The sequence below is a fragment of the Typha latifolia genome, chromosome 5 (assembly GCF_019914945.1).
Source record: "Typha latifolia isolate L0001 chromosome 5, TyphaL0001v2, whole genome shotgun sequence".
Classification (NCBI taxonomy): domain Eukaryota; kingdom Viridiplantae; phylum Streptophyta; class Magnoliopsida; order Poales; family Typhaceae; genus Typha; species Typha latifolia.
The window spans coordinates 4,470,305-4,497,277 of NC_133090.1; the positions used below are offsets into that span (position 1 = coordinate 4,470,305).

A 26,973-nucleotide genomic window follows, 5' to 3' on the forward strand; every position below is an offset into this window, starting at 1 on the left:
TTATTTCATGCTTTTATTTATATCTTTCTCGTAAAAACTCTGATCAATATTATTTTATATTCGTTGGAAAAATTATTCAATCATTTACAAGTTCATCCTTAATGAGTATTTTTAAATTTAATTAGTTGAGAGACTTAAAATTTATTTAAATATTACAATTTAGACAAAATTAAAATTACGTTAGACCAACGTATGAATATATTGCATTGTTTCTTTCTCATATCTTTTCTTTATGAATTTTGATAGACATTATTGTACGTGCGTTAGAAAATTTATTCAATTATTTATAATTTTATATTTTACGAGTATACTCAAGTTCAATTATTTTGGATGTTTAAAATTTAAATCTATTAACTTGAATAATAAAACTATCTTTTGTTAACTAGTTTTGTCATATCTTTCTAATAAGATCTCTAATATATATTATTTTATATGCGTTTGAAAAGCACTAATAGATTCTTCAAATTGAAACTTAAAATTTATTTAAACATTATAACCTTTTAAAAAAAATTACGTTGCTACCAACAACAACGGTATGACTATATTACGTTGGTAGCAACCTATGTGAATTGCCTTCACTCTCGTTAATAAATTAATCCACCAGCAACGGCCCAATTGTTAGGCGTTGAAAGGAGACCGTGGACTCGCTTACCCAAGAGTTTAGTTAGTTGGACTCGGTAGGAAAAACTCGTGTTCAACGAACCACCAACCAAGAACTCCAAAGTCCAAACGCCATCACTGGAGCCCACTATCTCACCCACTCCCACTACCCCCAGCAACTACTTCATAAACCTTCCCCTACAACCAATTGCCACGTTATCTACTATCTGTCTCTTCGGCAGATCCGAAGGGACAACATACCCCGCTAACCAAAGTCCCCGTTGGTGGGGGGGGAGGAACTGGGCGGGGGTTGGTGGGAGAACTCGACTATTTCTTTCGACCAAACTCCAAACATTACAGCGAGAGAGGAGAGAGATACTAAGACCGAGAGAGAGAGAGAGAGAGAGATGGCGCAAGCAACCATGGCAAAGAGCTTGGAGGTGAAATCTACCCTCTCGGCGTCCCATTTCTCCGGAAATCGTGGGGCCCTTCCTCTCCCTTCTAATCTCCGCCTTCGATCCGGAGCCAAGCTCGGGAATTTTGGAACCCTAAGGATCTCGCGGAGGAAAACGATTAGGATTTCGGCCTCTTTGGCAGCGCCCCCCGAGAAGCCGTCCACCGTACCAGAGATCGTGCTGCAGCCGATCAAGGAGATCTCCGGGACCGTTGTGCTCCCTGGGTCCAAGTCCCTCTCTAATCGGATCCTTCTACTCGCTGCCCTCTCGGAGGTGAGCTGGTTGATCTCTTCCTTGTGTGCGAATTTGGGTTTTTTGTTGTGGAAAATTTGAATCTTTTTGGATTTTCCTGAGATTGGTCTCTGTTTTTTTTCCGTAAATATTACGAATGATATGTAAATAATGTATCTTATTCGTGTTTATAGTTCGATGATTTCAAGATTTATATATGTTTTTTGGATATTAATTGGTTGGTATTATCTACACTATGATATTGTATATTTGGCCTGCTTTTCTATTTGAAATTAACTGATGGAATTGTCTTTTCTATATTTTGACCAGGGAACAACTGTAGTAGATAATTTGTTGAACAGTGATGATGTGCGTTACATGCTTGCTGCTTTGAAAACCCTTGGCCTCTCGGTAGTAGATGATAGTGCTGCAAAAAGAGCTACTGTAGTAGGTTGTGGTGGGCAGTTTCCTGTGGGGAAAGAGTCACAAGAAGAAGTGCAGCTCTTCTTAGGAAATGCAGGCACTGCAATGCGTCCACTGGCGGCGGCTGTAACTGCTGCTGGTGGAAATGCGAGGTCTTTCTATGTTTTCTTTTGGATTTGATCATTTGAACATGTTCCTTTGTACAAATTCTGGTGCTTCGTAACTAAAAATGATTGCAATTGTATTTCAGTTATGTACTTGATGGGGTGCCCCGGATGAGGGAAAGGCCTATTGGGGACTTGGTTGCAGGATTAAAGCAGCTTGGTGCAGATGTAGATTGTTTTCTAGGCACTAACTGTCCCCCTGTTCGTGTCAAAGGATTCGGAGGACTTCCAGGTGGAAAGGTTTGTCTACGCTGACCTTGCATTGAGTCATGGCTTCTTTCTTGAAATGATTGCTAAGTTTTTTCTCCATTACGTCCTCACTCTCAAGAAAGCAATTTAATACTTGTACAAAATTTACTATGAACTGAATTTATTTTCCCTGTAATATATAACCATAAAGCATAACTCGATGTTTGTTAATACAATTATTTTATCATTTGTTCTTTAATGAAAGACTTCTTTGGAACTGATGATAAGTACTAATCCATCAAGTATTTTGCCACTGTTGCAAATTTTAATTTGGATGTGCTTGCTTTCTATACCATTACATTTTTGAGTTCTTTCATACACTGGGTTTATCCTGTTAAGTGCTGTTGTTTATTTTCACCCTTAAGTACGTAGTGCATTATATGCTGGAATATCTATATGTTATCATGCTTATATCATCACTATCTTATTTGGTAAATCTTTCATGTTCATACCCTTTACATAGTTTGTAACTTGTGATAGTGAATATATGGCAATTATATAAAGAGATACCATATGCAGCAGCCAAGGTTGAAGGATTGAATCCCTCTTACAACGATGTTAACCATAGTGAATCATTCAAGAATGGATTTATTTTGTATGTGTTGCTTGACGAAGAACTGTTGGATAAGTGGATAACTAAACAAACTTACCATAAGACTGGGCATCGTTAAATTATACTTTTAATAGCTTATTTGAAGATACGTAATAATTGGACCATCTGAAAAATATTCATCATTGTGGATATTGGGTGTTCATTGTCTTTTAAAGCTCATTTTTGTTTTGTACAAAGCTCGATATAATGAATCATTCAAGAATGGATTTATTTTGTATGTGTTGCTTGATGAAGAACTGTCGGATAAGTGGATAACTAAACAAACTTACCGTAAGACTGGGCATTGTTAAATTATTATTTTTAATAGCTTATTTGAAGATACATAATAATTGGACCATCTGAAAAATATTCATCATTGTGGATATTTGGTGTTGGTTGTCTTTTAAAGCTCATTTTTGTTTCGTACAAAGCTCGATAAAGAATTCCTAACACAGACCTGTGGTCTTGATGTGAATTTATTGCTATCATTTTTTTCCTTGGTTTGATTGCTATTTCTTTTCTTTCTTTAGAAATACACCTTGGTTTCAACTTAGATACATTTCGCTCACTTCTCCTGGTTAAAATGCAGTCTCTTGGAAAATGCTGCCTTTCAAAAGGCATCATAATTTGAAGCAAAATGGGGTATACTTGTAGCATAATCATGTTGAGGATTTCTGCTTTGAAGTCCTGAATGTATAGATGATTCTGATATTAGAAGACAAATTTAGATGTATAAAACTTTTATGATGAAAGTCAAGTCGAAGAGAACTAGATAAGAGCTAAATCTGAGGAATTAGAATGTCAAATCCTACTTTAGGAAATAGAATTTACCAGAGATGTTGCACTGTTGTTTCAGAGGGAACACTGAGATTTTACTTTAAGTTGCCTTTTGCATTGTCCTCTGCTCCCCAAAGGAGAGTATTGTTTTGCAACCTCCTAACTTCAATTTTGTACTAGAAGAGGTGGTGATCAAACATACTGTTTTTCCTGGGACTATATTAGCCCATGAGGTAGTAAGTTTTTTTCTTCCTGATGAGCTCACCTTGGCTTAGTTATCACACATTTTAACCAGTGCAAGCTACTTGTAGTCCGAAAAAATGATTCATTGAAATAATGAGTCACTCTCTCGCTTGATCCTTTCCTTTCCATAATTGAGTCTTCCATCCAGCTTCTTCCTGACTGAGGATTTGAGGAGTAAGAGGAGAAAAAAGATGCCGAAAAAAGTTATCCCTATCCAATCTCTTAAAAAGTCTCAATTGTTTCGGACTTTCGATTTTTGGAGCTAGGTTCAACAATTCTTGTTCTTTACATTCTTCTTGGTGGGCATAGAGGGGGAGGTCATAAGCATCTACACCATAAAATTGATTTTCGACGGAATCAAAAAGAGTTCAATCCTGGCTCAGGATTAATGCTAAGTTTCCATTTCTTAGTACCATGACCATATGATATCATATGTTTGTGAATTATACATACTATTAATCATACAACACTAGTCTGTAATCTGGTACTGCTAGCACCTGAAAGGTGTCAGATGTTCTGTTCACTTGGGAATGGTAAAACTCAAAGTTGAGAATACATGTGTTGAAAGATTGGGCTAATTTCTCTGAGCAATTGCTAGCTAAAATGGGGCCAGAAGATCTATGTCAAGCATAAAGCTAAGCAGGAGAGGGACTCTGCATAGAACAAATAACTATAAGCTTTCTATGACTGCTCAAGCTGTTAATCTTGCCAGAAACCTACAAATACCTATATAGCATATTTTACAGAATCTTTTGGAGGGCATTTATATTACTTTCTAGATTTAGCTGTTGGATGTTTAGTTCATTATTAGATTGCTATCTGATTTGGATTCTTGCACCACTTCCTCAGGTTAAACTCTCCGGATCCATAAGCAGTCAATACTTGACTGCTTTGCTAATGGCCGCTCCCTTGGCTCTAGGAGATGTGGAGATTGAGATCGTTGATAAATTAATCTCTATTCCATATGTTGAAATGACTTTGAAGTTGATGGAGCGGTTCGGTGTCTCTGTGGAGCATTCTGATAGTTGGGACAGATTCTTGGTAAAGGGCGGCCAGAAGTACAAGTGAGTTTGTGAATTAGAATACAATCATTCGGTTAGATTATTGGCAACATATATCAATTCTTTTCTGTTGTTTCACCTGTAACAGGTCCCCAGGACATGCTTATGTTGAAGGTGATGCATCAAGTGCTAGTTATTTCTTAGCTGGTGCTGCAGTAACTGGGGGCACTGTTACTGTGGAAGGTTGTGGTACAACAAGCTTGCAGGTAATAATGTTTTCCTCTATCTGCGGTTCTTGAAGTTTGATGATATTTATTGACATTGCTTATTCTTCTCTCTACTGCTTATGAAAATAATACAGGGTGACGTGAAATTTGCTGAAGTTCTTGAGAAGATGGGAGCAAAAGTTACATGGACTGAGAACAGTGTTACTGTTACTGGCCCGTCACGAGATTCTTTCAGCAAGAAACACTTGAAAGCTATTGATGTCAACATGAACAAGATGCCTGATGTCGCCATGACTCTTGCTGTGGTTGCACTGTTTGCTGATGGTCCAACTGCCATTAGAGATGGTAAAACATAATTTACAGAGTTTGTTTCATAGCTTATGCAGATAATCCTGTATGTCTGACAGATTCTTTCTCTGCTTCTTTTATCTAGTGGCCTCGTGGAGAGTCAAGGAAACTGAGAGGATGATAGCCATTTGTACAGAGCTTAGAAAGGTAGGAAAAATGTAGCTTTTATATTTGCTCTCTCTCTCTCTCTCTCTCTCTCTCTCTCTCTCAATTTAATTTGGTATGTTTATGTTGAACTAGTTGGGAGCTACCGTTGAAGAAGGACCTGATTACTGTATCATCACCCCACCAGAGAAGTTAAACGTGACGTCAATCGACACATATGATGACCACAGAATGGCAATGGCATTCTCCCTTGCTGCCTGTGCCGATATCCCCATCACCATCAATGATCCGGGTTGCACAAGGAAGACCTTTCCAGATTACTTTGATGTGCTCCAAAGGTTTACAAAGCACTGACCAAATCTCTAGCAGAGGAAGGAATTCGGCATCCAGTTAGCAAGCAGCCATGAATACAACATGGATAGCATGAGTCAGCATCTTCTTATGTTGTACGGTAAGACAATTGATTTTGCCAACACAGACCATTGTTTTGAACACTGCGTTATTCCATCATCAATAAAGCCCTTATGGAGTAGTGTCTGTTAATCCGAAAGGTGATGCGGCTTGTTGTTTAGAAGTTAGAACTTGATTGATATTTTATTCTGTTGTTAAGGTGTGGAAATCGGTTCATGTATTGTTGAAATTGTAGTTTTATGTTGATCTAGTTTCTTTCTGCGCTGGTGCCGTGGATTAGATTGGGAGCTATTTTGATGGAAATGCTGAAATTTTCTCATTAGAGCTCCCTCAGAATCCACCAAGGCTAAGATGTAGCAAAAGACCAATAAGTATAACAGATCCTCATCCAGTGAGCCAATCTTTCCAGTTAACAGCTTCCTACTGTAATAATGCAAAGTAAACAGTTGAGATACCCTAAATAATAATATTACTTGGTGGAAAATCTGGCTTGCTCACATTCACCATCATGAGAACATATGATTTTTCTATGGACAATTATTCTCGTAAGGGAGTAAGAGAAATTTTTTTACAGATTTGATCAACCATATCAATATATTGCAAAATTTCACTTACAACTCTCACCATACACACATGCAGGATGCGTTGAGTTTAGGAAGGGATTTTTCAGGCAGACAGAACTTAAGCCTTTTGACTACAAGCCAACCCATCAATCACTTAGATTGGATCGGGTTAGAATATTATAACTTGTTACTATCCACTATGCTGTGAGAAATTGAGCTCAGCCAAGTTTAATAAGCTAGGCATAACAGGCCTAGTATAATGGGATGGGTTATCAAGAATATTATAATATAATGGGCCGCCCATAAACATATTTTACTTAACTTTCATAAAAGGGGACACTTATAATATTATAATATATAGTGGTCTCTAATGAACCAAACTTTTGATGTATAACTTAAAAACCATAGGATAACTTAAAAACCATAGGAATGAGTGGGAGTAGGATAGGGTTGTGGGTGGGCGTAGCAAGTTGAGCTTTCGGGTCGAGCTGGACGGATAAAGGCCTAACTTGGTCGCCTATTTCTATTTCTGGCTCGGATAGTTGTGGGTGTGCGTAGCAAGTTGAGCTTTGGGTCGGGCCGGGTGGGCAAAGGCCTAACTTGTGCCACCCATATCTATTTCAAGCTCAGGCTAGGTTGGGTCCAAACTAGGCTCTATCAGGAGGCTTACTCAGTTAAAATCAAGGGGGCTTACTCAGTTAAAATCAAGGGATTCTAGTGGGTTGGGTGTGATGATTGTCTAGGTATCACAACAATAAATTGAAGTCCATCGCTTACCCACTAGACACACAGTGAACTCCTTTTCAATGCCAATAGATCGCATTCCGCTTAGTATATACTTCCAACTTAGATTGGTGCCTTGCAAGGCTCCCTTGAAGGGTGGTAAGTTTCGATGTGCTTCAAAGATTTACAAAGCACTGACCAAATCTCTAGCAAAGGAAGAAATTTAGCATCCAGCTAGCAGCCATGAATACATCGATAGCGTGATCAGGATTTTCATGTGTTGTAAGATAACATAATTGATTTGGCCAAAATTAATTCAAGTTTGGTTTGGAATTAATTTGAAGCCCATTTCGACCTCAAACCTAATTCGACTCTTCATACCAATCCTAAATTAAGCTCGAACCAAGCATAAATCCAACTTAAATTAAATCTCGGGTGGTCTATAATTTACAAAATCAAATTGAATTATATATATATATTAATATTATTAATATTATTATTATTTATGTATACTTATATATCAGCTGACTTGTGCTTTAAGCTCAGCTCGAATCAAGCTTGGGCTCGTTACAAATGACCCCATCAAGCTCATCAAGCCGGAGCTCAAACAGGCTTGATTATTTTGACAGCCCTACCTACATGAATCACAAAATACTATAACACTCAAGACTCTTCAGCAAAATAGAAACAGAACATATAACTAAAACTACAGCAAGCATAAGGTCAATGAATGTGGTTCAGAACATACATAGGCCCTCTCTGTAGGGTAAAACCAAAACAACGAAAAATTCTTGTTCAAGAGAACTCTCTTGGGATACATAACTTAGAATATAGCAAAATTCAGCTGTCATCGTTGCAGAGAAAGAACTGGCATAATAGATAGAAACCTAAGCCACAAGAGTGCTAGCTGTGGTGGATTCACTGCACAAAGCAAAGAAGCAGGCCTTAGTGCGACAAATCCACTACAATCATAGTAAGAAAATCTACATATCAGATCTAACTTTAATATGGATAAAAGACATAGTTAACCAAGTACAAGAGAAGCATCTAATGCCTTAAGAAATTTTTGCCTGTGGAAGACCAGAGAGTAATGCATGCCTTTTTGTACATGGTAATCCAAGAATTTAGGTTTGTACAACGGCCATCAGTTTGACATGTTATATAAAGGTTAGAGGATCAAACTTATACAGCAAATGAAGCTTGGCAAGTAGTAAGCCACATTGAGAGTAGGGGCCAGCTAGGTACATACATACATACATTTATATGTAGATAGGAAGTGTTGCTTCACATATATATATATATATATATATATATATAAGGGCAATATAGAAGCAAATTTTGAACAATTATAGCAGCAGTATATGATGGGATGGGATATATCTTTCACTTAGTTTGACAATAAAATAATGTTTATAATGCAGCTGATTTACCTATCTATTGGACATGCCTAAACTTCTAAAAGAAAGAAAAATTCCAAGTTTACCAAACCTAATTGCAACAAACAACAAGAAAATACTTTCCGCAAAATCCTAGCTAAAGATAATATTTGTTGTATGGACAAATATCCAATAAGATACATTTAGGTGTATATATTATATACACAAATTTACCAAGTTTTATACTACAGCTTAAAGACTGAGTTGAATATCCTAATGTCACAATGGCTACTTTGAAAAGGTTACTTGATTTTTGAACAACTTTTCACCTCAATTACCTAAACAAATAATATCCAACTATAGAATAAGATTGTTTAATTTATACACAAATAAATGAGCAAGTATTTAGCAGGATACAAGTTGGAGCACATCCTATAACAAAGTCATCCACTCATCCAATCTGTAATTTATAAAATTTGCGCAATTCAGTAACATCACATAACAAGTCATTGATCGACCCATTAGATGCATACAAGCCATAGGCATCATCAGGACAGTTCCCAAAATCAATATTAATAGGAGAAAAGTAAAAAATAAAAAAAAATCATAGACCAAATCACCAATAAATTTGATCAAGTTACTAAAATTCATTGTCATAATTTAAGGTTAAAATTATAAGAGACCTCTCCATTAAATAAGTATATCATATACCATAACATATCAATGAATCAGAGCCACAGTACAACATGACAGAAAAAGTAAATGAAACTTTAACAGAACTCTTTATAAGATAAGGCCAAAACAAATACATTTTGTTTCATATTCAAAACCATGATATTCATGAGTGCAACAGGAGCGAAAATTAGCCCTAATGCTATAAAGATAATGCACATACAGCATGAAAAATGAAAATGGACTGCTAAATGAAACATGAGGCATTGCAAGATACCAAACGCCAATGTTCCATGATTTAAAAAGAATTGCAAGTCACAACTTAATAGTAATCATCCATTAGAGATCTACATCAAGTGACCTTTGATAAGAAAGTTGCAGTTTTTGCACTAACACTACTTACTTGAGCAACCATAATTGGCATGTAAAGCAACTTTCATCATGCATGCTCACCTTTCACCTGTTGTTATTTGCACTATAGATAACCTGGTGAAGATCCTTAGAAGCGCCATCTTATTATTCCTCAACTTCATTATTCACAGCATCAATAGTTTATTTGCATTGAACAGCCCTCTACTTCATTATTCACATTGAATCCATTAAAGCAGTAGAACACTATCATATCGTTCCATGCTTAAAGTACTTGAAACTATGGATAATTTGTAATGCATAGGTACCCTAAGAATTTTCCAACTCCCCATGTGTCCCAATCGATGATACAACTATAATAGATTATCTATCTCAAGAAAAATAACGGAAAATTAAATCTGACGAGAAACTCAACTATTTCCAGACAGGGGGCAGCTTCTTAGTCCTCTTGTAGTAGCGGGCCAAGCGGTGAATCCTGCTCTCCACGAGGATGAGCCTAAACTTGGAGTCCTTATCCTTCCTGTTCCTCTCCAAGTGCTTCCTAATCGCAACGGCCGTCTTTATCAAGTGGTACAAATCCTCTGGAATCTCCGGCGCAAGCCCTGCAAATTAAAGAAAAGAAGCTCCAAAATCAAAAGCCCAACGCAAAGATTATACCAAAAACACTCATTTAAATCTAAATTTCAACATACCATGAGCCTTGAGGATCCTAAGGATCTTGCTCCCAGTAACACTCTTAACTTGGGCAATGCCATGAGAGTCTCGAAGGATGACACCAATCTGCGACGGCGTCAGCCCCTTCTTGGCGTTCTTGCAGATGTTATCCTCCACCTGGGAGAGATCGAAAACGTCCAAGTAAAATAAAATTAAAAACAAAGAAAAAAGAGAACCCAAATGGGATTCTAATCCAGGGAATGAGTTGGAAGGAGAGAAAGGCTTACCTCGGGAGCGGAGATCTTAAGCCAGCTCGGAGGAGTCCTCTTGTACGGCAAAGCGGAAGAGGAGATACCCTTTCTGTGGAAGAATTGAGAACATTACAGACATCAATGGAAAGAGAAAGAGAGAGAGAGAGCAAGTAATGGCGGGAGGGGAGAAGGAGATACCCGCGACTGTGCATGCGACCCATGGCGGCGGCGGGGGTAACGGTGACGCAACGGCGGCGAGAAGTTTTGGAGAGGAGAAGCGAAGAACTGGGGTGACTTAGGGTTTTGGCTATATATACGCTAGGGGTAAGTAGCGGAGATTACGACAGTACCCTTGAGAAGTGACAACGTTTTTTTTTCTTCTCTCTCTTTTTTCTCTTTTCTACAAAAATAGGTGAGAGAAATAACTCAATTGTTGAAATTCTTCTACTGTTCTTTGAAATCGTTGAGTGATGACTTTCACTTTATTTGAATGGATTTAGATGGGTATCAATATATAATCAGATCTAATTATCCAATTTGATTAAATCGTCAATATATAGGTCAATACGTGGAAAATTATGATTGACAAGGTTGACATTAATTCGTATTTTTAATTTTATCTCATATATGAATGACATTCAAATATTATAAATCTTTATCCATTGTGTCAACCCCGTGACAACTTTTTTTAAACCGTTACTATTTTTTGCAACGACCCATGAACTATTTTTTAGTACACAATGACCCTAAAAACTATTAAAAATATCTCACCCCCTTAACATCATAAACGGAATTAGAAAATGACTAAATTGCCTCTCTATTTTGGGTCAACATAAAATACTCTCTTAAGTTGCACGTGACTTGCACATGTATATGAGGGGTAAATATGTTATATTTTTATTATATGACTATTATATGATAGCTTATAGATGAAAATAGTTAATAGAAACCTAACGAAATTGGTGGAATGAGATATTTTTGATAGTTCAGAGAGTCACTAGGTACTAAAAAATAGTTCAAAAGGTCATTATGAAAAGGGTGGTAGTTAGAGGTGATCATCAAGCGGGCCGGACTTTTCGGGCCAACCGGGCTTAAATGTTTGTTTATGGCCCAACCCACCAATCACTCGGGTTGGCCAGGTTCGGGTCGAGTTAGAATACTATAGCCCGTTAACACCCACTAGCATAACGGGCAGAATTTGTTTAGTTTATTTGTTGTAAAGTTCAGGTTTAATTGTTGTAAAGTTTAGTTTAGTTTTGTATGTTTAGTTATTGTAAATATGGATAATTTGTAAATCCAAATTGTTGTATGTTTAGTTGTTGTATATTTAGTTGTTATAAACTTAGCTTTGTACGGTTGTTGTAAAGTTCAAGTTTAGTTGTTATAAAGTTCAGTTTAGTTTTGTATGTTTAGTTATTGTAAAGTTTAGATTTTGTAGGCAACTACTATCAATAGTTAGTTTTACAACAGCAACAACTACTATCAATCTACATATTTTATTCAGAACATAAAAATTTTTTAGATTGATACATAACACAACCATCAGTTGATTTCACTAAGATTGTCATTGATATATCACTCATCAATTATTTAAACTAAGATTGCCATGTATACATTTCATACTATTACCCCAAGGCAAATGCACATAAAGAACTATCCCATCTTCTTCTCTAACATATCCATCTTCAACTCAATTTTAGTTAGCCGGTATTTCAAATATATCAGATGAAAATTGACATCGTTGCACTATGCGAAATAATCGCAATGATCATCCTACATTGAGACTGTTAATACTTCAATCAAACACCAGTAGGATATCAATTAAATTGTAAATCATACCTTATGTCCAGGGCAAGAGTAAAATCTTTTATTTTTGTTCTTCGTATTGGAAATTCAAACTGTACAAACACCCCTACCACAAGGGCAACTAAAATTTTTGCCCACATCATTCCAAGTCAAATTTGAGATATTTGTGTTTGACCTAAAAGAGATGTTTACATTTGAGGAAGTTTTTACATGCTTTGCAACATATCTACTATTTTTAAACTACTTAATGATCATTTTATGTTGGCAAAAGATGAAGAAGAAGAGAAAGAGAATGATGGTGAACAATATAAGAAAGATGAAGAGAAAGAAGAGAATGATGGTGAACAACACATTTGATGGAATTTTTCAGATTATAGAGGACTCAATTGAACTTCAGTTCGGCCTACCATCCACAGACGGACGGCCAAACTAATGTGGTCAATTGAGGCATTGAGCAGTACTTGAGGTGCTTTGTTGGAGAGATGTCGAGATGATGGTTGAAGTTTTTACCATGGGCGGAGTGGTCTTACAACACCGTCTACCACAATAGCATTGACATGACTTCGTTCGAGGTGGTGTATGGGCGCACGGCTCCGACATTACGCGCTTATGATCCAGTGGCATCTGCAAATCGGATGGAGGTGGACTTAGCTTTGATGGATAGAGACGCCACATTGAGTAAGTTGCGTGCTCATCTTAAACTTGCTCAAAATCGCATGAAGCAAGTTTATGATCGCAGCCAAAGGGAGTAGGAGTTTGACATCGACAGTTAGGTGTTTGTGAGGGTGCAACCGTATCGACAAGTGACCTTGCGTCCGATGCGAAGCCAGAAGTTAGCACATCACTACTTCAGTCCATTTTGAGTGTTAGAGCGTATCGATCCAGTTGTGTATCATTTGGAGCTGTCAGAGGGGTCGAGAGTGCATCCTGTCTTCAATGTTTTATTATTGAGGGAGCGGATTAAAGATCATGAGGTTGTTAGATCAGTTCTACTAAAGCCATTGGAGGAGACAGAGATCGTGGAGCCAGTTCGTGTACTTACTAGGTGCCGACGACGTCATGGTACTAAATTAGAGATGGAGATTCTAGTCGAGTGGTTTGGCAAGCCATCCGATGAGACAACAGTTGAGTCCTCCCTCTTTCTTGGAATCTCGACCACTTCTTCTCCTTTGTCTTCATCACTTAAACAACATCTACTATCCACTCTCATCCCCATTGCCATCCATAATCCTAACATCCACTCCACATGTCACCACCACCATTATCCGCACTAAATCATAATTTTGTCCAAGTTGCAGTTCAAATCTGTGAAGGGCATAAATATAAAAAACGTAGATCAGGGAGTTACGAATTGATTCCACTTAGTTTCCTAATTTTCTGAATACGGGAGAATATTTGGAGAATATTTTTCCTCAATTGCGCGAACTGTTTCCTACAATAAATTCAAATTTTAAAAGAATTGTTCCGTAGCCTATCATTGGTATTAGAGCCTATCTTTTGGTATCGTAGACCTATCAGATTCTAGGATTACAATTTATTCCTAGAAAAGTAAAGACAATCTAACGGCTAAGATAAAACGATTAATTAGAGATAATAGAAATAACTTAACTTAATCTTCATTCCACACATAACAATTAACCTATGACCCTCTCATAGTTACAAGAATAGAGTCATAGTGGATCGGATCAAATTCGCTCTATTGGACTTACATAGCGGATTATCTGATTTAATTCAAAATTAAAAAGAATAAGCAAAATCAACTAACCAAACTCGACTCGATTTGACCATCATGGTTGGATTGTAACACACCCCATCTTTCAGGTTTTTGTAACCCAACTACTACTTTTTTATAATTTTATATAACACCCTGAGTTAATGTAACCTAATTATAATCAAACAGAAGGGTATCAACAAAGAAATAGTATGGTAACCAAAATCTTGGTCATTTGCCTATTCCGAAGCCATGGAGACCATGACCCAAGCCCTGAGAGCTTCCCAAATGTCGGAGGTTGAAAGAACTTGCCATCAGAGGTTGCAGGAGCTTCCCTAACAATAGGAGGTTGCTATCAGATGTTCGGGGAGAGAATTTAGTTTGAGGAAGGGGATTTTAATTTTGTGTGGAAGGTTTAGTTTTGGAGAAAATTATTAGATTTAGATAGGGTAGGGTTTAGTTTTGAGAAAGATGGCTTCGATTTGGCTAATACAAGTTAGATCAGAACTTTTTAAGAGTATTTTGGTAATTTGATCAGTAAAGTTACATAAATCATATAATAGGATTAACGCTAGTTAGTTAAAGTAATGATAAGAGTGTTGTATGAGTATAGGAAAAAAAAAGAGGTCAAATTATAAAATCCTTAAATGCTGAATATTAATAAAAGGGGTTGAATAAATTTTATGTTCTGTACTTATGCCTAAAATCATTTTACCCCATATATTTTAAAAAGCCTTAAACCAGTCTCTGTACTTTAAAAAGTCTCAAAACAATCCTTATACTTATGACTAAAGTAAGATTGTTAATTTTTCTGTTAAATTTAATCGAGTACTATGACTATTTTGATCATTTAGCTGCATTATCTCAAAATCTACATGTCTTTTCTAATAAATACGATAGGAGCAGTTTGGGTATTTTAGTGTTATTCAATTAAATTTAACAGAAAAATTATTAATTTTACTTTAGTCATAAGTATAGAAACAAGTTTGAGACTTTTTGAAATACAAGAGGGATAAAATAATTTTAGATATAAGTACAAAAAGTAAAATATATTTAATCCTAATAAAAAAGTAGAAAAAATATAAGGTGTGATTTATAAATTTCTCTTAAAAAATAATAATGCACTACTCATAAAGTGAATGCAATGATGAAGCTAAGGTACCGTGGCAAAACTAAGTTTTGGCCATGTAACCTTAATTTTGTGAAATTATTCCTATATAAGATTGGCGAATTCATTTCAATTCAACTCAACTCACAGTTGGAAGTGGAATAAAAATGGAGATCATCGTATTAGACTCCGAAGATACACTCACTCCACCATCTCAATTTTTTTTTTAATTTGATTAAAAACCAATATCTCAAAAGTTAAAGATCTATATCGGACTCTAGTACATATTCTAGTACATATTGGATCGAGATCCAAGATAATATGTTTTTGTAAGATTGGCCAATGCGATTTGTCAGTAAAGTAAATATTATTACTAATATTTATTTACTCAAAATATTTACGGCAGTTGAAATATTATCATATTTGGCTATGTTTTCCCGTGGCGTCTGAGGTTAAAGCACTAACTAGGTTGGTCTGGATTTTAGTTTGGCCAGTCCTGGAGAAGTTAGATTGTCTGGACTGCTCAGTGTGCAAATATTACCAGCTACAATGAGTAATACAACAACCTAAAAGATAAAAGCTATAAGTGTTTAGTTAGAAAATAAGAAAACAATTGCACCAAATTAAAGATAAACTAGTTACAGCCACTTGTCAAAGAATCCACAAAGCGAACAACACAAATACTTGTAAGCAAACAGATTCATTTTAGATACTATTTGTTCACTCAGAAACAGCCACCTAGCCTATTGTTTAGGAACCATGACTGCCTCAACAAGCTTCTTTGCATCACCTCCCTTCTTATCTTTGTAGGCTGTTCACGTGCAAAAGAAAAATACAGTAGGAAGATTGAAGAAAACCAGCTCACTTGTTCTAGAGTTAGATGCTGCAACCATTATCATTAAGAGCTTTTTTTTAAAGAGTAAATTAGGATACAAAGCATATGATAACAGGAGTCTGAGAAAGATGGAACCTTACCAAAATTCTAAACTATAGGTAAATTTAGAGTTAACAAGCACATCATAAACTTGACCTTTGTATATGGACATAGAATGTACTGAGAGCACAAGACAGAATTGCCGGTGAATAAGGATCTACGTAGTAATGTACCCAAATACAACACACACACGCACAAAAATAAAAAGAGTTGTGTGTCATGTATTAAACACATTATCACTTGTGACTTCTTGTGATGTTTTTGTGGTTATATTTCATTATATGTATCGGTAGATTATATATATATGACATTGCTATTTGAAGTGTTTATGCCTCATAAGAATAATGGTTGAAATTTCACCAAAAAAAAAAGTTCTGACAAAAAATTTCTGAAATTTATTATTCAAGTTCGAATCAGCAAGATTGATGTGTTTCAACATTGATCTCATACTGCTATTAGCTGGAACTGATTCATTCGATGGCGAATATTTTGTTTTCTCTATATTATTTTTCCTGTTGTATATTTTTCTTTAAGGGCATCTATAACTCCTCATAAAATTATAGGCTAACTATCTGCTTGTTTGCTGCTGAAATATAAGTTAGGGCTATTTACTTAACAAAAGAAAGGTTAACTGTCCAAGAAGCCAATGTGGTTCAAGTTAAACAAGAGTACAAATTACTTCTTTAAAAATAGAAGAAGAGGCCACTTAAGTATCTCACAAGGCTTTGCTCAACCTTAATAAAAACAAAAGGACAATATGTTATGTACAATTTCAAGAAGGGAATTCCTTTGACATAAATTTCACACGCTTTTTTTTGTCTAAACAGATTGGCAAACTAAATAGTTCACTAAACCAAAACACTGCTAGAAATTAGTTGTCTCTAGGTTCCATACAATCCAGAATTAATTGTTCAAACAATGAACCTAAATAGCAAATTTAAAAACTATTTGACACACCTTTAAACCTCTCCCTCTCTGATGCTTTCTACTTGACTTCTTTTTCTTGAGAAAATGTTTCCTATTTGACTACAAAGAGAATGATGTTTCAGTAAATAATATTAATTTTGCATTACTTGCATAATATGCTTGCTGCCTTTCAGTAAATACTCCTACAAAGTGAGGATTTCTATGGACTCCAACACCCTGAAACCTAAGATTGTTCCTAATTCTCATGTGCAAAATTTGCTCTATGTTTTTCCACATTCCAAAGGAAATGGAAATGACTGGTCTGAAGCTCATAAAATAGTCTTATGGAAGATAGTGAATTAATTCTATTTCAGCAAGTTTAACCAGTATCTCAAAAGGTAGCTCTATTTGCAGGCCATGTTAAGATAACATATGTAGATGCATATGCAATTTCCCTCAATTGTAAGAAATATTTTTAATATATAAAAATGAGGACTACTCAACCAAACATAAAGTTGGATAAAAATAATGATAGATAACATTAGACATAGTTCTGTTTATAAACTAATTCATGTAAAACACCTTCTTGTACTTGACCTACAAGAGCTCTGTCTTTGACAATACTGTACTTCTCAGAGGTTACCAATGTTACTAATCTGTGGAATTTGTCTTAGTGTGCAACTCATAAGAAAATCCTCCTGGAAGAACCTCTTTAACACCTTGTTTGGATAGAGAGAATAAGAAAGAACTAGAAGAGAAAGTTAGGAAACAATATGATTTTCTCTGGTTTGTACTTGATTTAATTAGTAAGGAGAGAAGGGAAGGGAAAACGAGAGAAAAGAAGATGAAAATTATGAAGTATAGGATATGGATTTTCCAAAGTTCATCTAAAGATATTCAGCTATTAGCTCTAGATAATCAGTCAATAATAAAAACAATCACACTCTACGTAGGTAAACTTTTTTACGTAGAAAAACCTCTATGAACCAAAGGTAAAAAGCTACGTATACTCTTCCATACCCAAATCAGACACTAGATTAATTGGTAGCAGTTACAAGATAAATTTACAGGCCACCAATTGTTACCCCCACAAATTGATGTGTAATCTCTTTGCTCAACACCCTAACGATTCACTAGCTCCGGAGTTTGATTTCCAGCCTCAATGACCTTTGAAGCCCTCGAGACAAATGTTGTTACTACTTTGAATCAGTCCTTACAAGGATCTTTGGTATTCTTTAAATTTGTAGCCTAGGATCACTATCTCCCCATTTTTGCTTCTCAACATCATTAGGAAAGAAAAACCCTAGAAAATTATCGCGAGAGGATAAGATAGTGCCTTAGTGGATTACTACTTCTGGCTGAGGACAATCTAGCCTAGTTCCTCAATTTGTATCTAGATATGTTATTACTTCCATCCTAGATTTGATATTTTACTTAGGGGACCTGCTATGGAAGTTTATTTTCTTAAACCATTGTTTCAATGCTTAGGAGGGTGAGACAAAAGCAGTAATGGAGGGCTTAAAACTAGCTAGCAAGCTTATGGATACTAGATTGGGCTGGGTGTTTAAAAGTGACTGCCAAAGGGTGGTGACGGCTGGATGGGCAACATTGGCAAGCCATCTCAATTGTCGAAGACTGTACGAGGTGAATTGAGGACCATGCTAATCTAGGAGTCGTGTACACTAGTAGAACAAACAACCATATGGCACATACTTTGCTCATTTTACCTTGCAGGCCAAAACCCCTAATGAGTGAGTCATCCACCTTTGCTTGTGCAGAACTTTATAGAATGGCACTTTGAGTCCAAGGACCTTTATTCAAAAACAAAAACTACAGGGGCATTTTGTTCCAAAACTGGTACTTCGAAATTCTATAGGAAATTCAGTGAGCTCTTCTAACCTAACTTGATTAAGTCAAATAATCACCTCAGTGAGCATAATCTTGACTTAGCTTCCTCCAAATACACACATGTGGTCCGTGATGTCTTCCCTTTCCTAAGAGAATGGTCTATCTCAACCACACTGTTCTAAATAATATTTATATATCATCATATATTGGCAAATATGCTTTAGTAAGTACATGGGCCACTCCATATAGGGTATATGCAGCATAAATGCAGTTAGATCAGGTCACTTGATCACAAGCCCCAATAGTTAAGGTGCTTGCATCAGCAAAGGCAAAAGATTGCATGGAAGAAAAATGCATATACTAAAAGGTTCATGAAATGATATTGGAGAAATAGGTGTTTCTGAGGTTCTGAGCTTTGGTTATTCAAAGTAATATTCATTATGCATAGTACATCATAGTACTAAGGTTTATATCAAAAGGATGTCTTAGTTGGTCACCAGTGTGAGCTTTACAAAGCTAGGTGTATGTATACAACCTAATCTTTCCATGATGCAAACTCAGTTGAATCCTAGAAGACTATGGACATGCGAACAAGGAATAAAGCAAGGGACAATAAGAAGAGGTACTGTAATAAATATTGGAGGATCTAGGAAAAGGATACAAGACCTGAAGTCAAAACAATACAAGCAACATCTAAGGATTTTGCACATATTCCAAATATATGTGCAGTCTGAGCAAAAACATTCTGAAACATATGCACAGATTAGGCATAACTAGAATGATACTCAAAAAGAATTCATATTGTTGAAGAGTTTCAATTCTCATAACACTGATGTGGTAATTTACAATTCAAGCAAGCAAGGTTCTGCACACCACTAGTATAACCAAAGTGTTAAGGAATTAAGGAAAACTTCTCAAATTCTACCCAGGCATTAGAAGAATTGAACTGTGAACCATTTTCCCCAAACCAAGTCGCCTTACATCCTCTTCCCAGAAAGGAAAAGCATCACCGCTTCCTTTTCCATAGATATTGCAAATTTCAGTAATTCAATATGCAAAACTCTTGGTCAAAAACCTATCAGGCTATCTTCGGACAAAACTCAAGGAAAATCGTGCAGGAAACACAAAGAACCAAGAATCAGTTATGGTTGGAGTTAACCATTCAGATCCTTCACAAACAAAGATTTCAGATACTTTAGTCATGCTTTTCCTAATGCAACTGCTAGAACCTTAAGAAATAAGATAGGTAATTATCACTAACAGTCATGAGGAAAGAGATTCAGTTGAACAACTAACGCAAACATCAATAATTAACCCTACATCCAGATAATTCCACCAGAAAACATCAGATCCAGTAGATAAAAGAAACCCTAAAGACCGTACCATCACTTAGCGACCATTCGCTGGATGAACTCCTCGTATCTTATGGTCCCATCGGGGGAAACGTCGACCTCGCGGATCCACTCGTCGAACTCGGCGGGGTCGAGCTTCTCGCCGATGGAGGTGAGGACGTGGCGGAGGTCGGCGACGGCGACGACGCCGGTGCCGTCCTTGTCGAGGACGCGGAAGGCGTCGCGGAGGGGGCGGTCGAAGGGCTCCGGGCGGAGGTGGGAGCGCATGAGATCGAGGAAGCGGGGGAAGTCGAAGGGTGCGGTGAGGTTCTCCGCGGCGGTGATCTCCTTCAGCTGTGCCTGGGTCGGGTTACCGCCCAAGGAGCGCATCAGGATGCCGAGCTCTGAGGGGGCGATGCGTCCGTCGCCGTCGGTGTCGAAGAGGGAGAAGGCCTCCCGCATCGACGCTACCTGCTCGTCCGTCAGATCTTTACCCATTTGGTAGCAACAATCGCTCTCACCTCGCTCGCTCGCTCTCTTTAATATTGAACAGCAAAAGGTTGATCTGCGGTTTAATTGTGTCTAGCAAATGTCTCTCTTTTGGGTATAACAAATCATCATTGGTTGAGCGGAATATATTTATCATGAGAAAAGTATACCAATCGTGTGGTATGTACTAAATTACTTTACCGCTTATAATTTTATTTTTCAAATTTAAAAGCACTCATTAATACAGAGTTGTAAAGGATTTCTTTTTTATCAAGAAGTTGTGGTGTAGTTAAGCTTTTCAATACTAAAATAATAACTTCTTTTATACTTTTATATATACCGGTCATTATTTTATCCTTTTTTTGTTGTTAATAAAGGCAATTGTATTACCTCAAAAGTGGGCGCAAAAGTACATTAGGTATCCAATGAGATATCCTCTACATCCCTATACAGAAGACTATGAAGAGAACTAGGGACAATATTAGCCCAGTAAGATAAAAAAAACCCTATTATCTGCCCAGATTAGCTAACTAGTCCGCAACCTAGTTAGCCTCTCTAAGACAATAAAGAATTGTAAAATTATGAAAAGATAACAGCAGTTCACCTTGTTGGAACATGTTGGAACGTGTTGGAACATTGGAACGTCTCTAGTGCCAGAGTTCTTTGAAAGTGTTGGAACGTCTCTAATGCTAGAGCCATAATCCTATGAAGGACTTGGTTCACCTTGTTTATTTTTTGCAAGAATATTAGTTCATCTCGTGTCTTCTAAATTTGCCAGAGTCCTTAGCCAATAATACACCAATAATACGCCTAGTGAGAGTAGCCGCTTCTTTGTTATTGTCAGGTCCTTCTTTCATCCAGCCTCCAGTTGGCCACTCTGTCTGATACTGAAATCTAAAACCAAGATAATGTTCTATGACCTTCCAAAGCTCTTTTGCCCAAGCGTGCGTGAATAGGAGGTGACTGACTGATTCAGTCTCCATCCTACACATGGGGCATAAGGCTGAGGTTGCCAAGGAAGGCTAAGCAACTAGTCATTAGTAGGGAGCCGATTCCAAACCACCTTCCATAGAAATTTTTTTATTTTCAAAGCACTAGGCAACTTCCACAATAAAGGCCATCCAACCTAGGAATTGGCCCTCTCAGTCCGACTCTCGCAAGGTAGCGAGAAATGGAGGTTGCGATTGACTTCCCGATCGGACTGGGGGACCACACCCAAACATTGTCATAGGGGAATTGGGGTAAGGAGCGACCACAAATAATGTCCCCCAAAACTGGGCAGAACTAAGACTTAATACGATGAGAGTTCAATGACTGGTTAGAAATAAACCACCCCAGCTTTTGGCACGCCATTTGAGCAAAAACCCTAATAAAGGTAGTGACCCTAGCAAAGTGGGTAGAGGAGAGCCAAAAGTCAAACAAAATGATCATCGAGCAACCATTACCTATCGACTAAGCAATCCCGAGCGCAAGATGGCTAGGGAGTCAACCATGTGTTTAAAAGTGATGGACTTTTTTGACCTACACGTAATCGGTTGCCAGCGATCGACTCTACTATACTTAGCCTACATAAATTAGATCGACAACTTGTTAGAATTGTCAAGGAGCTCTATGGCTTTTTCGCCAATCATGCTCACACGAGCCTCATGCAGGTTGCATAAACCTAAACCACCACAAGCACTAGGCAGGCAACAACTCTCTTAGTTGATCAGGTGCAGCCTGATAAGCTTCTCACCTTTGCCCTAGAGAAAGACATGCACAATTTTATCCATCTTATCCAATTCCGATAAGGGAACAGTCGAGCACCCTAGACTATAAGTAAAAAGAGCATGGATGGTGGACTTAATGAGTGTAGCTCGCTCAACTTAGGAAAGGGTCGCGCGTTGCCACCCATCAAGCTTCAACTTGACACGCCCGACCAGCCCAATAGGGATTTGGTAGGCTGAATGGACACACCTAAGTAAGTAAAGGGCTAGGCCCCTTGCCTAATATTAAGACACTTGCCTAGGGCAACACCTAGGGTCGGATGAACCCAGGTTGGGAAATAAATTGCCAATTTGCTTCGATTAACCCTTTGATTTGTAAGTAATTGATATTTTGATAAAACTAAATTAAAAGAATCACAATTAAAAGAATCAATCTTAGTGACAATCAAAATGTCATCAGTATACATAAGATGACGAATCTTAGTGTTCCTATTCAGACTAAAACCATCAATCATGCCACAGTGCATTTATACATTTAATAAAGAAGTTAGAATTTGCAAGCAAAAGATAAATAAAAAGGGGGATAACGGACCTCCTTGCCTTAGGCCACAAGAACTACGAACTAAATGGGAGGCAGACCTATTAATCAGGAAAGCAAAAGACGGGGACTCAAAGCAAGCCCACATCCACCCACCCATTTACTCGGGAAATCATAGCTTCCAAAACTTTAATGATAGCCTCCTAACTAAGCCTATCATAGGCTTTTTCCATATCGATTTTGATGATCATATGAGGGTTGTTCCGATCACCCTAATAAATTGAATGAACGATCTCTTGAGCCAAAATTGAATTATCCATTATCAATCTACTAGCCACGAAGACCGACTACTCAGCACTCACTAACTTAGGCAACAAAGCCTTCATTCGGTTAACAAAAACTTTTGCTAAAAGACGACAAATCACATTACAAAGCGAAACCGGTCTAAAATCACCAACCACAGACGAATTAAGAACTTTTGGAATAAGAGTGATATGCGTACGACCCCACTTAGGAGGCAAATAACCACAATCTTGAAACTGATTAAAAGCATCGAAATTTGATTAATACTACTACTAGTAGAACCATTAAAACTCCTTGCAAAAGCCGTCAAGCCTAGGTCTTACCAGAAGGCATAGACCACAGGGTGGCTCTGATTTCCCCAAGGAAAATATGCTTAGTGAGATCATCATAGCAAGTTGGTTCAAGTGCAGGCAAGCAAGGCAGATTAATACTACTACTACCAAACTTCTCAGCAGTCCAAATATTAGCATAGAACTTAATAAAGCAATTAACAATATCCTATCTATTTTCAAGCTGAGCACCATTATCATCAATCAAATAATAGATAGCATTCTTCCTTCTCCTAATTAAAGTAGCAATTTGAAAATAGGTAGTGTTTCTATCAACATTATTAATCCAGTTCATACGGGCTTTAGATCTCCACCTGTGGTCAATCTAGCGAAGATAGTAGAATGCTTCCTATAGGCCATCTGCAATGCAATAGCCTCACTAGATTGCGACCCCATGGAACTATTAGCTGCCTCAAGGGCAGCCACGTGGGCTTGGGCTGCAATGGCCCAATTTTCCAATCTACCAAGGCTATGCTTATTCTAGAATAAAATTTTACCCATAATATTATTCAAGTTAACAATCATCAATCATATTATCCATTGGGTTTCTAGTATTAAAATTAGCATCCCAATTTTAGTTAATTATATTATGAACAACCTCATAATCATACCAAAACACCTCAAAGCAGAAAGGTCTTTGCACCCGAGGAGATAGGGGCGCAAGCTTCAGAAGAAGAGGGCATGGTTGGACCCAGTGTGCTCAAGATGAGTAATGGAACTATAAGGGAAGGCATGTATCCAAGACTCGGAGGCCAATCCTCAATCGAGTATGGCCAAACCCTATCCCGCCCCACCCTATTGTTACACCAGGTAAAGCCGCCTTGGGCCTCATGACACCCTTGTGAGGGAGGAAGCCATATCATCCTGAGAGCATGTAGGCACGTGATTTTAGCTCACAGGTTTCTCACGTGATTCAGCCCTACGATGAACCGCGGTCATGGGGCGGTCACCGCGACCCCAACTAGCGGCACCACCATCTCGACCCAAGCTGGCCTTTCCCCGGCCACCCTGATGATTATCATGAGAAACCCACAGCCAGGGCCCATACAAGCACTCATCGGTGTCCAATATCGTCTCAGAACTCTTGCGGGATGATGTGATTCAGACTAGATCGGATCACCTTGAAAGACATTGGGCTTGATAGATCAAGTATAGTTATCTTATTTATTATTTTTATGTGGTTTAGTTAAAGTCTTAGTATATTAGAATTTTATTTAATTAGCTAAATCTAGCCCTGCACAGTTTTGAAAAAATATTTACAAAAATATTCTACATATATCCGAATAATATCAAACCAATTGGATAAAATCATCAACCTTCAGATATACAACTTTGGTATTCACGACTTCTTCAAATTTGGAATATATCTGTAATAAAATAAATGTTTAATCCAAGAAGATAAGAAAGACTAGTTTAGTTAAATTTATTTTAGACTTTTTAATTTAATCTCTATAAATAGGGCCTTATAGCTTGTATCTTAGGCATGCTTGGAATGAAAGATTAATTGGCTTTTGCCCTAGCATCTCTCTTAACTAGGCAATTGGCCTCTACATCTCCCTCCTCCCTCTTCACTAACTAGTGCCATCTCTTCCGTTGGCATGGTCTTGTCTAGCTTCTAATCTTCCTCTGCTGTCGATCCCCCTAGTCCAGTAGGACAGGCCTGCTTCTCCCCCCTCATCTCTCTATCTTAACCGTCTCTATCCCCCGTATAGTTTTTATCATAGTTGTAGATCAATCATAGCCTTCAACCATCTATCGCATCTACAAACCATCACCACCATCATCTATTGTCGAGCCACCTCCATCAACTACTTGACTTTCACTCCATCATCACATCTATCCTATACCTAGGGATTCGTGCCTCCACCCACGGATTCCAAATCCCAGGCAGAACCGCTACGAATCAAATCAAGCCGATTCGTAATAATTGGTATCAGAGCATGTCTTCCTCAGACCAGATGCTGACCACAAGCAAGACAACACCAAAACATCATGTAGGCAATTTTGAGAATATTAAAGAGACATCTTTTCATAGACAGGGACTACTTCTCACCTTGAGAACAAAGTGAACGGAAGCATGGCGGAATAACGTGATTCAGACTAGATCGGATCACCTCAAAAGATATTGGGCTTGATATAGTTTTATCTTATTTATTATTCTTATATAGTTTTATTTAATTAGCTAAATCCATCTCTGCGCAATTTCAGAAAAATATTCACAGAATAATCTAAAGATATCTAAATAATATCAAACTAATTGGATAAGATCACCATCTAGAGGAATATATCTGTGACAAAATGAAGGTTTAATCCAAGAAGATAAGGAAGACTGGTTTAGTTAAATTTATTTTAGAATTTTTAATTTAATATCTATAAATAGGACATTATGGCTTGTATCTTAGGCATGCTTAGAATGATAAATTAATTGGCGTTTGCGCTAGCATCTCTCTTAACTAGGCCATTGGCCTCTACATCTCCCTCCTCCCTCTTCACCAACTAGTGCCACCTTTTCTGTCAGCACAGTGTCATCTAGCTTCTAATCTCTTTCTGCCGTCGATCCCCCTAGTCTCGCAGGGCCTACTTCTCCCCCTTCGTCTCTCTATCTTAACTGTCTCTACCACAGTTATAGGCCAATCATAGCCTTCAACCATTTACCGCATCTGCATCCGTATCCGCAAACCACCACCTCTATTATCTATTGCCGAGCCACCTCCATCAGCTACTCGGCCTCCACTCCATCATCACCTCCATCTTATACCTAAGAATCCGTGCCTCCACCCATGGATCTCAAATCCCGTACAAAACCGCTACGAATTAGATCAAGCCGAACATGCATCCCTAAGCACCATCCCTCCCAAGCTACCCCTTTTAGACTTCTCCTCTAATGCTTTCCATTTGGGCTAGTTAGGACAGTTCACAAGGTCATGACCTATCTTGCCATAAGCAAAACAAAACACCGGCAAATCCTCATAGGTGAATTTAACATTTACCTTCCTATGCCATATACCAACCAACATGGCTTGTCTTAGCGGCTTGGACAGGTCCAAATCGATGCACATTCTAGCATAACGACTGCGGACTCTAGACACCGTGGCATCGTCCACTCGCAGAGGCTTACCAAGCTTGGCGGCAATGTTGCTTAGGATCTCTAGCTTCCAGTATTTTAGTGGCAAGTTAACAAACTGAACCCAAATTGGGGCCGATTTGATGACCTCATCCTCAACTTGGAAATTCAGCTTCCACGAAATTAAGTTCAGGATCTAGCCTATTATAGTCCATGGTCCTTCAATAGGAACCCTTATCATATCATCCTCAAATGCAAGGCGAAAGAGGTAGAATCCCGCCTACATATCCGAAGTAAGAAAAGGAGCTGAGACTAGCCAAATCTTTGCTAGAATATTCCTAAGAATGCCAATAGGGACCGACTTACCTAAAAACTTACCATAAAGCCCGTATCTCCATTCCTCGATGCTACTCTCAAGCAACTCAGGGTCAATTTCGACACAATCGACAGAGTCCGCTGTGATGAG

General features: G+C 37.7%; 3 protein-coding genes across 4 annotated transcripts; 1 reads left to right on the plus strand and 2 right to left on the minus strand.

The window, feature by feature from the left end:
- The first annotated feature begins 831 nt into the window (after positions 1–831).
- LOC140788050 (3-phosphoshikimate 1-carboxyvinyltransferase 2) lies at positions 832–5,965 on the plus strand. The gene is made up of 8 exons (XM_073137147.1): positions 832–1,328; positions 1,617–1,861; positions 1,960–2,113; positions 4,584–4,798; positions 4,884–5,001; positions 5,097–5,307; positions 5,396–5,457; positions 5,551–5,965. The coding sequence occupies exons 1-8, from the start codon at positions 1,008–1,010 to the stop codon at positions 5,767–5,769; spliced, it is 1,545 nt and encodes a 514-aa protein (XP_072993248.1). The 5' UTR covers positions 832–1,007; the 3' UTR covers positions 5,770–5,965.
- Positions 5,966–7,784: 1,819 nt separating this feature from the next.
- Positions 7,785–10,765, minus strand: LOC140788323 (small ribosomal subunit protein uS15-like). The gene is made up of 5 exons (XM_073137530.1): positions 10,633–10,765; positions 10,471–10,543; positions 10,222–10,360; positions 9,945–10,131; positions 7,785–8,033 (listed from the first exon to the last, which is right to left on the minus strand). The coding sequence occupies exons 1-5, from the start codon at positions 10,653–10,655 to the stop codon at positions 8,000–8,002; spliced, it is 456 nt and encodes a 151-aa protein (XP_072993631.1). The 5' UTR covers positions 10,656–10,765; the 3' UTR covers positions 7,785–7,999.
- A 4,883-nt stretch (positions 10,766–15,648) lies between these two features.
- On the minus strand, positions 15,649–20,669 carry LOC140788324 (probable calcium-binding protein CML7). 2 transcript variants are annotated; one of them, XM_073137531.1, is made up of 2 exons: positions 20,131–20,669; positions 15,649–15,870 (listed from the first exon to the last, which is right to left on the minus strand). In XM_073137531.1, exon 1 carries the CDS (start codon positions 20,574–20,576, stop codon positions 20,133–20,135), a length of 444 nt encoding a protein of 147 aa, XP_072993632.1. In that variant the 5' UTR covers positions 20,577–20,669; the 3' UTR covers positions 15,649–15,870; positions 20,131–20,132. The 2 variants fall into 2 exon arrangements, with proteins under 2 accessions (XP_072993632.1, XP_072993633.1); XM_073137532.1 differs by having other exon boundaries at positions 15,708–15,942.
- Between the last annotated feature and the right edge of the window lie 6,304 nt (positions 20,670–26,973).

Bases quoted from the DNA above. Each gene is read 5' to 3' on its own strand.
- LOC140788324 (XM_073137531.1), bottom strand. From the start codon at position 20,576: ATGGGTAAAGATCTGACGGACGAGCAGGTAGCGTCGATGCGGGAGGCC.
- LOC140788323 (XM_073137530.1), bottom strand. From the start codon at position 10,655: ATGGGTCGCATGCACAGTCGCGG. The intron at 10,544-10,632 runs GTATCTCCTTCT...ATTCTTCCACAG, and splicing joins GGTCGCATGCACAGTCGCGG to AAAGGGTATCTCCTCTTCCG. The intron at 10,361-10,470 runs GTAAGCCTTTCT...GATCTCTCCCAG, and splicing joins TTAAGATCTCCGCTCCCGAG to GTGGAGGATAACATCTGCAA.
- LOC140788050 (XM_073137147.1), top strand. From the start codon at position 1,008: ATGGCGCAAGCAACCATGGCAAAGAGCTTGGAGGTGAAATCTACCCTC. The intron at 1,862-1,959 runs GTCTTTCTATGT...ATTGTATTTCAG, and splicing joins GCTGCTGGTGGAAATGCGAG to TTATGTACTTGATGGGGTGC. The intron at 5,458-5,550 runs GTAGGAAAAATG...ATGTTGAACTAG, and splicing joins TTTGTACAGAGCTTAGAAAG to TTGGGAGCTACCGTTGAAGA.